This window comes from Rhinolophus sinicus, linkage group LG05 (assembly GCF_036562045.2).
Source record: "Rhinolophus sinicus isolate RSC01 linkage group LG05, ASM3656204v1, whole genome shotgun sequence".
NCBI lineage: Eukaryota > Metazoa > Chordata > Mammalia > Chiroptera > Rhinolophidae > Rhinolophus > Rhinolophus sinicus.
The window spans coordinates 171,183,671-171,197,774 of record NC_133755.1 but is presented as its reverse complement, the minus strand read 5'-3'; the positions used below and the strand labels follow the sequence as shown (position 1 = coordinate 171,197,774).

At 41.7% G+C, this 14,104-nt stretch overlaps 1 protein-coding gene across 5 annotated transcripts in view; it reads right to left on the bottom strand.

The window, feature by feature from the left end:
• The window catches only part of ESR1 (estrogen receptor 1), a 358,968-nt gene that overhangs the window by 247,616 nt on the left and 97,248 nt on the right, over positions 1–14,104 (bottom strand). The window contains exons 1-2 of one of the 5 annotated variants that reach the window (XM_019735444.2): positions 10,366–10,739; positions 7,848–8,372 (exon numbers count right to left, since the gene is read on the bottom strand). In XM_019735444.2, coding sequence (XP_019591003.2) covers positions 7,848–8,302 — 455 coding nt within the window. In that variant the 5' untranslated portion in view covers positions 8,303–8,372; positions 10,366–10,739. The other 4 variants (XM_019735445.2, XM_019735446.2, XM_019735449.2 and 1 more) reach the window with 4 other exon arrangements.

Below are 14,104 nucleotides of genomic sequence, written 5' to 3'. Positions count from 1 at the left end.
AGCAAAATCACCGACAAAAAGGATAAGATACGAAAAAAAGAAGTGGCGCTAAATAGACCTGGAGCAGGACCCTTGCTTCCAGCAGGAGAGCTGAAACCAGAAGGCAGTGTGCCGCCTCGTTTGACCTCAGCTGGGAACGTGCACGTCGGTGACTCAGATTTTTCACCACTCTGCATGTCTGCGAATGACCGAGAAAGTGGCATGAGTATCGATTTGGGGGTTACAGAGACATTTTAGAAAGTAGGCGAATTCGTAAATACAGAATCCAGAAATAATGAGGATGGACTGGATTTGTGATGCCCTGTGGAGTCCTTCTTTCTCCTGTTACTCCTTAGGGATGGGGGGATTCACACACTCCTTACATTCTTCCTGTCAGATCCTTCCTGAACGGCCTTTCTTGCAGACAACAGACCTGAGCGGCTCAGTGTACCTGGTGCTGCCTGCCCACCACCAGCAGCCATTCATACCATGAACAGCTTCTCAGGACTTCGTGAGCCAGGCACCTCGCTGAAGGCTGATAGGCATCTAGTCTTGACAGTTGTGTCTCTGTTTGGGCCAGTGCTCAGGACTCCTCCTCTTAGAAATCGAAAAGGCCTCTGAACACCCCGCAAGGTTTTCCAGGTAACTAAAGAACATAACTTCTCAATGTAACTAAATTGCCTCTTGCACTCAAATTGGAATTACATGCTTTCTCTCTGAATTCCTTGAATTAGCCCAGCAGAAATAAATACAACCATTTGTAAGATCTTCAAAAATACAAAAGCAGAAGTCAAAGGTAACATACAGGACCCGTAAGGACCCTTAAAATCAGTTATGGATCTGACAATGCTGCATTGTTATTTTTTAAAAAAATTAAAATACCCTCATGAAACAAGTAAAATAAATCATGGACACACCTATAACATTTCAAAACGGAGTGTTTTTGTCAACAGGTGGGAAATTACAGTCAGCTTTAAGCGCCTTGTCCAAGTTCACATGCATCTAGAACCCCTGGAACCTGGTCCACAAGGAGACGACAGCCAAGATGGCATTTGTAGTTGTTATCTCCATACCAAACGTACGTGCAGAAGGATGAGGCCCTAGGAGTCCACCCATTCATGTAATAATATTTCCTGGCTGCTATATGCTAGCACTGATATAGGAACTGCTTGGAATACAAAAATGCATTTTATTTCATCTATGCCACTAACGAGCTACACAATTTGGAAGGAGGTTGCCAAATGAATGAATGAATGAGCTGTCAAAACAATTCCACTAAATGAAAATTTCTTCCTGATTTTGTTTGTTTTAAGCTTCTTTCCTTGGCGACAAGAAAAAAATATCGTTTCTGACACTTTTATTGTAGTTAATGCCGCTCTGAAATATTAAGACCTATTCTTACACCACTGGCCTCCCCATTGCCAGGCAGGAACTCTGTTGAGCCCTGTTCCAAATTTCATTTAAAAATAAAAACAGATGAAACGGTCAATAAAGAAATAAACCAGAAAAGATGGAAAGAAAAATCTGGGAATACACGGATGAAGTGACTAAAACAGAAAAGAAAAAAGAAAGCTTGAAAAGGGGAAAGAGGCCAAAAAGTGTTTAAAGGGAAGAACACTGAAAATAAAGCAAAGAAACAAGAAAATATGAGAATGGACTGTTTAAAAAAAAATCAGCAGAGGAATTACGCCAACGCAAAAAAAATTACGATTTCTAACATCATTTAGTTGCAGGAAACTAAAAGAGGATTGTCTTTTACTTTCAGGGTCTTAGAAGAAATCCCGAGCCTCTAGGTCAGAAAAGTGAGTCCAGTTGCCAAGAAAACTGCCCAAGCAGTAGTACCTGGCACGCACACACGTTGGCTGCCGGGGCCCTACCCAGACCGCCGGAGTTTGCAGGCCGGGACTCAACCAAGGAAGGGCGCAGGAGGCTTTGGAACCAGACAGTTCTGCAGCTTCTGAGCTAAACCTGAGAATCAGGACATTAAATGGCAGAGGCCATTTATTCCTCTTGAGTTTGACAACGTTTGGGGAACTCTCAAAAAGAACCACATAGGAGATTGTCAAGGGCTCGTTTGTACATGTCTAGTCCTGAACATTTCTTAATTAACTTTAAGTGAACTATAATTTCCCCAAGCGTAATTCCTCGGGGCCCCAGAAAGTAGAAAATTACAAGACAAAGTAGCCTACTATCTCACTAAAGACAACACATTAGATTCAAGTAGAAGATGTTAGGAAGCAAACTACGGACACAACTTATCCCTCTAAAAAGTTCAGAGGAAAAACGAAAACAAAAAATCCAGGGTTGTTTGGATTTTTCTGTTTTAATTTTCTTTGTAGCAATTATAGTTACTTATTAGATGTATGGTATTAAATTATTAATAATGTCATTATTAAAATGTTTGACTGTATATGTAAATTATAGCTTCACAAACATGAGCCAAGTACATTAAAAGGATTTGATTTCTGTATACGATAAACTTCTCCAGCTATGTAGTAGGCATCCAGAATCAGTACCTACCCAAACTGACACCAATAATCATGATCCCCATCATTGTCATCATCACCATTCTCACCACCGCCGCCACCACCACCATCATGGATTCCACCACCACACCATAAATGTCAGTCACACGCTTTCTTATTTGACCTAGCTTCTTGAAGTTATTACTTTATTAAACTACATAAAATGTTGTCAGTGGGGACCAAAAGGAATGTCTTTCCATCCTTCATATTTTTAATAGGGTCTATACATATACACATAATTGAAAGTATTGTCGATTAATGCAAAACTTCCCCCTAATTCCTACTAATATTCTCCAAGATACAGAATTCCGCAATTATGGTTTCTTCCCTCATGCAATCGAGAATATCATAAAGGTGCTTTCCTTTACCTCCCGCACACTTAAGACCTCAGATTTCAGAGGACAGAGTGAGGGTATGTTTTAGGGATGGAGTAGGGGACAGCTCAGACTCACTGGTTTTTAAAATGACATTATCCATCAATTCGCTGGCAGAGTTTAAAATATAAAACTACTCAATTACTGATGGGATGCCTCCTTTCTACGAAATCCCTTACACTTTCACTTTGGTTGGTTTGTGTTCAAGTATTTTGGGGATTTATATAGCACCTTTCTCTGGAGTAGGCATTTTGGTTCTATGTTTTTCTTTCTTCAATGAGCAAACTGAGACTTGGAATTCAACTAAATGACTTTATTTGCCTCTATCCATTCAGTGTACCCTGGAAAAAAAAAGGGAAAACACTTAGCATGCTGCTCTGTCTACTGTGTTCTTCTAAAGTTACATTAAAAATAATACTGAAGTCACAGGGTGGTTTTAGATGTATTATCTTTTTGCTGAATATGCATTTTAGAAAACTAAAATTCATATAGTTCCTTGTGTAAAAATATTTTCACATAATCAGGGTTTTGACTTTTTAAAAATATATCTATAAGATAAATATTCTTTATGATAACCCATGCTGCAAACAAATGTTGCAGATGGTAATAAAGATTTTATTTAAATTTGGCTTCCAAAGAAAATGATTTCATATTATCATCAATCTATATTTGTAGTGAAACTCCTGACTACTTAAATCTGTTCTTCCCTACAGTTTTCTTTAGCTTACAAAAGCACCAGGACAAATATTAATGTGTGAAATAATGATAAAATATTGAATGCATGCATAGCTTATGCACCACCTTCACGTATACTATCCCATTTGACAAAATTACTAATGTCTTATCATTAACAGAAAGTTTGACACCTTTTATAATTTTCCTGATATCTATTGTCCTTGCCTTTTTCAGTTTCCTGCGCGTTTTATACCCTTGAAACAATCATAAACCAAAATGCTGAAACTGAATATTCCCAAATTATGAATGTCATATTCTAAATATATTCACAAAAATAATCCAGGGGCCCAAATTAACTGACTGTGAGAAAGAAGATTAAAATAAGTACCAATTATCCTTCAAAGGCTTTCTAACGAACAGGTACAAGCCATATGGCGTAGGTGAAAATGAAATGGGGATTGAAGATGTGATTATATTTTCAACCTAAAATACACTCATTCTCAAGGCAAGATGTAGCTCCTTGAACTATTTTTAGACCAATACAAAGTGTCAGGTAAACAGTAATAATTTAAATGAATGAAAAAAGTAAGAACAGAAAGAAAGGGTGCCAAAATATCACCAAAATACAAGGAAGGAAATATTGGAAACTTGAAAATTAGCCATTGAAATATCTCCCTAGAGATGAGCCTTGTTCAAAGTTAAGAAATCATTTTAAATGATCACCAATGGACAAACTAGTATTCAAAATATGCATACAGCCAGTATAACAGTATACAAATTACTAGTGCACTGACTTTGATGCAAAGTAGTATATTTGTCAGGTAATTTGGAGAAATGAGCAATATTTAGCCTTCAAGATTATTGAGTAATAAAACTGAAATAAACACAGAGCATTAAATACCTCATTTAAATTTTAAAAATCATGGTGGACATAATTAAGTTTGATCTTCAGTTTATTCAAACTTCCTAAGTTGTTTGAACTCTAAAAACAAACCCAAGATAAGGTGACTCCCAATTGCCTTACTCCAGAAATTTTAGGTCAGACATATCTTGCAGTCACAGCTTGCCTATTTATGCATTTATTCCCTCTTACTAACAATTGGTTGAGCCATATGATGATCTTTCTCACATTATTATAGGCCCAGGGTAGTTTTACCTGCGACATTTCTTCATGCATACCGTGTTTCCCCGAAAATAAGACTTAGCCGGATTATCAGCTCTAATGCGTCTGTTGGAGCAAAAATTAATATAAAACCCAGTATTATATTATATTACACTACATTATGTCATATTATATTATATTATACCCGGTCTTATAGTAAAATAAGACCAGGTCTTATATTAATTTTTGCTTCAAAAGATGCATTAGAGTTGATGGTCCGGCTTTGTCTTATTTTCAGGGAAATACGGTAGAAGAAAGCAACCATAGCATCTTAATGTTAAATGATGTGAACTTCACATACATTTTCTGAACATCCCAGTGAGACATTCAGGTGGACAAGCCACATGATAGCACCATTCTACAAACATAAAAGTTAAGATTCAGAAATAGTAAAGCTTAATCTAACTGACCTAAAGACACCAACTAATTTATAGGGGTAAAATAAAATTAAGACAATCAAAATAGCTTCTTGGTTTGTGCAGATAAAACAACCAAGCACTTACCTGATTTTTTTTTGTTTTCTACTAAACGTAATATTTTAGATCGATTGCTTTCAAAGCTTTTTTATCTCAACCCACAGTAAGAAATACATTTTACATCACAACCTGCATGCACAAGCATGTATAATTAAAATAATTTTTCAGGAAACAAAACCCACCCTACTAAATGTTTTGCACTCTGATGTTTTCTATTACATTCCTCTCTATTTTATTCCTTTTTAAAAATGTTCTAGACTCACTAAACTGATTTCACCATCCTCTGGGTCATCAGAAGCAGTTTGAAAATACTGCTTTCAGCCCCCAAACTTTTGATAACTACTACAGAAAATTAAAGGTTTCCTACAAAAATCTAATCAGTTCTTTACTTTTTACCCCAAGTGATTCAAACAGGGAAACTGAAAGGGGAATATTAAATAACTTTTAATAAAAATTAAATAAACACTTGGATAGAGGCTTCACCTCCTCTCTGGGTAGTAAGAGGCAGAATTCAAACAAAAGAGGAAGGACATGATGGGAAATAAACTATAAAGGAAAAATCATTCTAAAACTGAATTTGCATAAAGAGTCCCACTTGTGTGAGGGGATTTTTTTGTTGTTTTTTTTTGTTGTTTTTTTTGTTTTTTTGCTTTTTCTTTTGTTTTACTTTTTTTAAGCCCCTTGTCATTTTTTTTGTATTATTCTAAAAGTGTTTGAATATCATCTGATGCAAAAAGTTTAAGATAGGGCATATTATAGCAATACTATTTGCCAGTGGGATAATGAACAATTTTAAATAAAACGTGATTCCCTTTTTATTTGACCATGATCACTTTGTAATTAGTAGCAAGGCAGTAGATAATCCACCAAGGAGCAGTCTCATTAGTGCCCATTGAAATTCAACGACATTAATTTGCAATAAAAGAATTGAAAATTAATGAAAAAAAATAGTTTCTGGAGTCCATCATAAGGTTATGGAATTCACATCGTACCACTGCCTTCCCTCATATCAAGGGGTTTCAAATGTGTGTGAATTAGATATAATTGTTATGTTTTGTTCTAACACTTTTTTAAAGTGGGCAGAATAAATTCTTCTTCTCTTTTCATTTTAACCCCAAATTAAAACAAGTGAAGTGAATGTGAAATATGTTTTTTAAAGTTTTGTTCTTTTTAAAGTTTTTATTATTTTGCTCATTGTCTTTTAAGTAATAACTCAGGCTGGACTTGTTTGGCTGTGGGATGCTCTAACATCCTTTGAGGGGGCTGAGGATACCGGGTAAGTTCAGATACCCTAAGACTGCCCTTCAGTATCCTCTGGGGCCAATCTACACCTTCCTCCTGTTTATTCTGCTATAAATTTCTCTGGAAATAGAACACTGAATAAGAAAAATTGGTCTGTAGCTTGCAATGAAGGGTCTGAGCTAGGGTGGAGGCTGGTCTGATACCGGTGAGCGGTCAAGCAGTGTCTAACTCAAGACCCAGACACGTGGGCGCCCAGAGGCCTCCCAAACCCACTATAGGGCACCCGTGTCCAGGGGACTCCTAGGGCACAGATATTCACCATAAACACCCACGTAAGCTCTCCCCAAGTCCATCGGGAATAAAAGGAGTAATTATCAAAGGGAAAATGGGAGGGCAGGGGGGAAAAGGAAAACATAATCTCTACTAGAGAAAAAAAATAAGGATATAAAACATTTGCCAATTAAGTCACAAAAGTGTTCCCGTTGTGTCCTGAACTGCCAGTGCTTCTTCCACAGTGACTGAAAGGTGCAGAAGGAGCTCACCACCACCCCCAGCCCCCACCTCCCCACACACACGTGACTCCGTGGGCATTTTCTGCCTCGTGGGACAGAAATGTGCTTTAACTGGCAGGAGGGTATTCCAAACCACTCGTGCTTCCATATGACATGTTTTAAACTCACAGGACACCTGTAAGTGTCTGGCTGTCATAAGTCATATGCCAGCAACCTGTTTCAACAGGGACCCAGCCAGATAACTTAGAAACAGAAACTTAAGACCCATTCAACTGCTCTGTTGCTCCCAGAGGAGTGCAGTTCAATACAGCCCTGCATCTGGGCTGGGGAGGAGGAGGACAGTGGGTGCTGGGAATCGCTTCCCAAAAAATTCATCATCATCATCCTACATGCATATTTCCAATCTGAAATTCTAGATGAAAGGACATTTTGCAAGCACATTAAAACATAAATTTTTAAATAATAATAAATAAAACTGAGTTCCCCTAACCCCAAAAACCTCCAGCCTTAAATCCCCAAACAGGACATTTACTAGGAGGGACTCAAAGCGCCTTGTGTTTATTTGTTTTGGGGTGTTCCCCCCACAAATAACTGCTGCTTTGTAAGGTTTTCCAACATTTATTTAGTTAGGAAGCACACGGGGTTTCATATCTGTCTCTCAAGCGGGGGGGGGGGGGGGGGAAGAGAACAGATTTTTTTTTTTTTTTAAGCTGCCAAGCTAGGGAATTTGACTCTCCAGCGCTACATCCACAAATAACCCCGGGGCCGGGCTGCGCAGCTCAGCTGGCTCAGCGTTGCCAGCCCCGCAGCCTGCGCCGCAGCCACCCCCTGGCTCCCGCTCGCTCCCGCCCACCAGTTGCGCCGCGGCCACCCCGACGTGGCTCCGCGGACAGCGCCAGTACCTGTAGAACGTGGGAGGGCCGGCCTCGTGCACTGCATAGCCGTTCGGCTCGTTCTCCAGGTAATAGGGCACCTGCTGACCGTGGGGGTGCAGGAAGGACGAGAGTTCCGGTGGCGGCTGGTGCAGGAGCACCAGTGGGTTCGGCGACACGCTGTTGAGCGGCGGGAAGCCCCCCAGGCTGTGGGCGCCGTACGCTGCCGCCTCCGACCCCGGGCCGTAGGCGAGGCCAGACTGGCCGTAGACCGGCGCAGAGGCAGCGGCCGTGGCGTTGAAGTCGTACGCGGCGCCCTCGGGGTAGGTGTAGACGGCAGGCTTGCTGCTGTCCATGTACACCTCGCCCAGGGGTCGCTCCAGGGGGATCTTGAGCTGCTGGCGGGTCAGGGGCTCCAGCTCGTTCCCTTGGATCTGGTGCAGCAGAGCCATTCCGGACGCCTTGGTGTGAAGGGTCATGGTCATGGTCAGTGGCCGCGGGCAAGGTGCAAACTGTCTCCCTACACGGCCCGAAGCTCAGCAGCCAACCGGCCACCTGAAAGAAGAGCACAACCGGTGGTTAGAGGCGGCACGGCGCACGTCCCGCCGTGATGCGAGCTCTGGCCCTGTCCTGAGAGACAGCTCGTTCCGGGAGCCGGGCGGCCAGACTCCACCGAGCAAGTGCACCCTGGCGCGAGCGCGCTCTGCCAACTTCCCAGGCTCCCGGTCTCCAACTTTAAGTACGGGTCTCCCGGACTCATATGCATTATAAAGGTGCTGGACGCCGGCCAAGGGCTGTTACCTTGCGCTGACATTGGCTTAAACATCACTCCAGGCGCAACTCATCTTGGAGCGATCCCAAAGAGCAGCTTCCCTGAACTTTACTTGCCGCTGCTAGACGGAGGCTGAATTTCACAGCAGGAGGGCGGGGGCTCAGAGGGAACTTCTAAAGGTGGCCCAGGGAAGACCGGGTTTTAAATGAACTGGGAAGATTCATCCAGGGACGGGCTTTCTCTAACGTGCTGCCTTATGCACCCGGTGCCAGGCTCCAATCTATCTCTGTTTGTCTCCCTTACTGTTTGATTCACTCTTCTTGTTGGCTGGAAATATGTAGTGTGTACATAGAATGACCCTGGGGAGGACGACTCTGAGATACGGAGATAGAATGGGGTGTGCGGTTGCATATGCAGCCAGCTACAGACAGCTATGTTTAGCAGCTACAGGGATACAATAGGTAGGAGGCATTTGGGGGGTGGGGTGGGGAGGGCTGAGATTCAAGATGTTCGCATAGGAAGAGCTGTATTTGCAATCAGGAGAATGCTGCTGGACCTGAGTTCCCTTTTGCAGATTCTCCCAAAGTGGTCCCTTTCAGCCATGACCTGGTACGATTCTCCCAGCCTGATTTGTATGTTTGGGTTGGACCACAGTATTTGCTCCAATTAGGAATTCTGATGTGAATGATGATTCACAAAAACCTCTGGGTAGGGGCACACGGGTGTCCGTGCCTTCCACCTGTTATGCAACTAAGACTTCAGAAAACTGAATATGAAATGTGACCTTTTCATACAAAATGTAACTTCAGGTCATTAACCACATCTTTGGCAATTATGTTACACTGTTGGTCTAACCAACAAATTTTAAACTGCAATGATACATTTCTGTTCTTTAATCCTACAATTGGACCTTCTCAGTTCACAGTGGGCTAGGATATGCAGAATCAAAAGCCAGATAAAAAAGGAATTGAAAAAAGTTTTGAATTGAATTAAAAGCTAAACACACACACACAGAGAGACACCAAAGACATGGGGAATATATTATGTACCCATAATCTTGAATAGTTTAGACTTTTTAGTAAACTTCCTTTGCCTGATAGATTCTGAAATGACCAATTGATGCAACCATTAATACTTTGCTTTAACTGCTACCCCAAACTCCCAACAGAGTACCTGGAAAAATATTTGTGGCATATATAAAAGCCAAGGTTACTGTTACTAATAGTAATATTTTGGATATTTTTATACTAATAAATGCACATTTTACCTAATTCTTATAAGACAGACAGACCATTTGAGAAACATATGCAGATGTAACTGATTTTATTTGAAGCCAAAACTGAACTTAGCATGAATAACTATAGATTTGTAAGCAAAGAAAGGGTTAAAACCACATTAGGTGAATCACAGATATTTCTCTTTATGGCCAGCAACCATTACTTTCCAAAGCAATTTTTTTTGCAGATGATTTCATTTCCATAAATCACACTTCCAATTTTCAAATGTCTTTTTTAAACACATGCAAAAGCACTTCATAGGGCTCTTAAAAATCTGAACCTGCCAAATTATATATAAATTACACCAAGTATGCTATAAGTCTGAAAGCAAAAGGAGATGCACACACACACACATATACACACCCAAGAAAAAAGAAAGAAAGAAACATGGAAAACAGCAAATCTTCATCTCCCTGCTAGGATACAGACACTGGCCAGAAAGGTAAGTTGCTTTCTCAAAATGCTAAAGCTACAGATAGAGAAATCAAAACAATCCTACCCTGTTGGATCAAGAACGTCTTTCCAGAAAGGTTCCATGGGCTCGTAGAAGTCAAGAGCTGAGACAGTGAGAATGAAAGGAAGAATATGCTCGCATGTGCGTGTGGTTCCGTGTGTGAGCAAGGCTGAGCGTGTGTGGATGTGTTTGTGTGTGGAATGGCAGGGATTCGGGAAGCAGCCAGTAGGCAGGGCACTTGGCAGCCCCTCCCGGCAGACACAGCAGCTGGGCTGCTGCACAGAGCTGGATGAATGGCAGTGGGGAGTGAGAAGCTTTCTGTCTCCCCGTGGAGAGCAGGGTGGCACAGTCAGAGTCAGCGTTCTTGGGGAGAAGCAAAACTCCAGTCCCCTTTGCTCCTTATCCGTGGAGCCCAGAAAGTGACCCATGCTTTCCGCTGCCATCCGAAGCAAGAGAGAAAACAGGCTTGCTGTAAATCATAGGCTTATGGTTAAAAGAGAATGCCAGTCAAAAGTGTGTGGATATCAAGTTTTAAAAATGTGACATGGGTGGTTTTTCCTGAAGAATATAATTTAACAATAAAAGCCTTCTGGGATACACTTGGATCAGATGCTTTGGCCCCAGCCTCCAGTCTCTGAACGGACATACTAGACACACTATTGCCGTGCCTCCGATTGCACCAGGAAACCAAACTTTGGAATAAATGTTTTGGCATTCTAGGGATGTGTTTCCAGCTGAAATGTAATACTCCTCCACGTCGTTAACCAAACCCACAAATCTTTCCACGAATAGCTCAGCTGACTGCTTTCTGTAAACACATGAAAATATATATATTATTAAAAGCTGAGGTATGAAGATAAGACAAAGGTAGGTACCTTTGTTTTAAACTCATTTTAGTCTTTCTGATTGGACCAGCATTGATCATGGGGAGGGGTCTCTTGTGTCCTGGTGGTGCCCATGTGGATCTACCTGGTCCTCAACTTTTGTCTTGACTCTGGTACTAACACCCAGCAATAAGGTGTTCCCAGTGTGCCCTAGCCCAGGGTCCCAGGACACATGACTCCTAGCGGAGGCTTCATTGCCAGACATTAGTCATTGCCTTGGGTATTAAATGACTAATCACAATGCCAGGAGTGGCCGGTCCCTGGCCCTGGGACCCTATGCAGTTACCGAGAGATTTATGAGTGGCTCTTGAGACCAGTACAAAGAAAGAAGTAAAAAGTTATATTTAAAAAGTTACAAAAATGTTAATGATGTCATATTGCAAATAAATATTTCGTGCCATGAAAGACCCAATATCTGTGCAATACTGGAGCACAGATCTCCATTTACAATCAGCAATAAGTGAAATAATGAAAAATAAAGACAATTCTCTTATAGGTGACAGTGGGAATCTGACTCCTCTTTTCGGTCAACAGTGGCCACCGATGTCTACACCAGTCCAAAATAAACAAGAATGTGCAAGGATGGGAGGACAGGGAAGGGAAGGGAAAAGAAGGGAAGGAAAGAGAGAAGAAAAAGAAGGAAGAAAGAGAAGGAATATCTCCAAATATTTTCCTGGAGCATAGGGAGAATAAGAAGCCTGGCTATCTCTTTATAGACCTTTGAGTATTTTGAGACTAATAATCAAAGTTAATCCAGTAAAGGCAGTTTTCTTGCACATTTTCTCTCCATCAGTCTCTTTCCTCTTCTTGGTAAGATTCGTCTTCCAGGCTTGGTGACACTGGCTGGGAAAGGATACTGCACCTTGCCAATTTTCTTCTAGTGCTTCTAGTACCTCACAGTCTGGCTCCCCTCTCTCTCCTCCCCCCGTCTACACTGTCAGGCTGCACATGCTTACCCCCCTGCCGTGACACACGGTACTGACAGGTGAAGAAAGGTCAAGTCTACTTCTCTAATTCCACTGCTGAGTGTATCTCCAGACTCACTTTTCTAGCAGTCTCCTGGGCGATGCTAGCTTGTTCACGGTGATTCATCATTCTCCCCCCCCCCCCCAACATGGTGTCGCTCTCAACACACCCGGCCTATGAACAGCAGCTCTGTCCTTCCAGTTGCCCAGATTACAGTCTGGGAGTCTTCTTTGAGGGTTGTCTTTCTCTTGCCTTCCTTATTCCTGAGTATTCTAGCTTTGCCCTCTCTCCCTTGCCCTTCCTCCTCTATCACCCTCCTTCAGCCCCTCATCACCTTCCCTGTTGTAGGAGCCTCCTTGTAACCTCTGCCTCTTCCCTCCCCCTACTTCTTCCTAGATCCTGCTGCCTTTGACTTCCTCAGTTTTCACTCCTTCAGGATCCATCTTCTCATCACCAACTCCACCCTTCACCCAGCTTGTGCTTCCCCAGGAGCTCCAGGCCTCTTCTTTTTCCATAACTACATCCTGTCCAGTGTATCTGCTCCACGTGTAGCTTATGCTTCAATCAAACACAAACATGAGACTCCAAGCCCTCAAAACTTTCCTGATGATGTTCTTTCTGCCTACGACCACCACTTTGCTGACTTGTCAGGGGAAAGCGTGTCATGTTTTAAGGCCCAGCCCAAACACCACCACATCTACAATGCTTCCTTATTCCAAAGGCATTTCCTCTGTTCTGAACTCCAATGGAATTTCTCAAGCATTTATTACATTCTTCTTTGAATTTGAGTTATTATTATATTTGTCATCCCCTCATCCTGCTCAGGAGCTCCTTAAGGACAGGGTGTGCATACCGTTATTTGGGGATTCTTTGAGTACTTGGCACTGGGCCTGCTCATATTAGGTCATGGATGATTGGCTGATTCATTAATCCAGCTACTTAAAAGGATAAAATAATATTACATCCATCTGGATAACCATCTCCAAAAGCTAACTTTCCATGTAATGTTCTACCATTTTCAAAAGTGTTTTTGCTAAAAGATTATCTTAGTATCCTCATACTGACTGAGACCATAAAGTCAAAATTCAATTTCATGCAATCTCGAGGATTAAGCATGCAATTTTTGGCAGCATGATTCACAAGAAAGCTCTGAATTTTTAGTTCATAACCAGATAATACTATGACCAAACATAGTTTCTTCTGTAGCTCCATTAAAAGCTTTTTACATTTACAAAAACATTATCCCTCCAACAGAAACACGAAAGAAAATAAATGTGGAACTGTTTCCAAAATAGCTTATACTACTAGAAATGGTTCTTTCACTCTGAGACATGAAAGTCTAGCTATGTTCAAACTGGTCATTATTTTTATTAGAAATGCGCTGTTTGGGAGCTTGCCTTTGCGCATTTATTTGACACCATCCATTTTCCTCTGAAGTGGAAGAAAAACGAAGACTTTTAAGTTGCTGTGGATTTTTAAAATAGTCAGCCTACTTGTTTTAAGGGCTTTTGATTAGCTCGTAGACTTTTTTCAACTGACGTTTGATTTTGTTTTATGAGGTAAAATTTATATGGGGTGAAGCGCGCGTATCTTCCAGGCACAGTTTGACGAGTTTGGCCAGCTGGATATGCCCACGTAACAATCAGCTCAGTGAAATCATAGAGTATTTCCATCACTTCAAAAAAGTTCCCCTCAAGCCCATTCTCGTTGACCCCTAACCTGTATAGGCAACCACTGTTCTGAGATTTCTGTCACAATGGATGGATGCTGTCTCCTGGCTGAGAATGTGCCCATGACCTATTACAAACTGGAGCACACAGACCCCATGTCCAACCAATGGCACCCCCAGCCAGGTGTTGGGCTTCTGGTTTTGCCAGGACATCAAAGTGTAGAGCCATCCTTCTCTCAGGCAGACCCCTCGCCCTGGAGTAGGT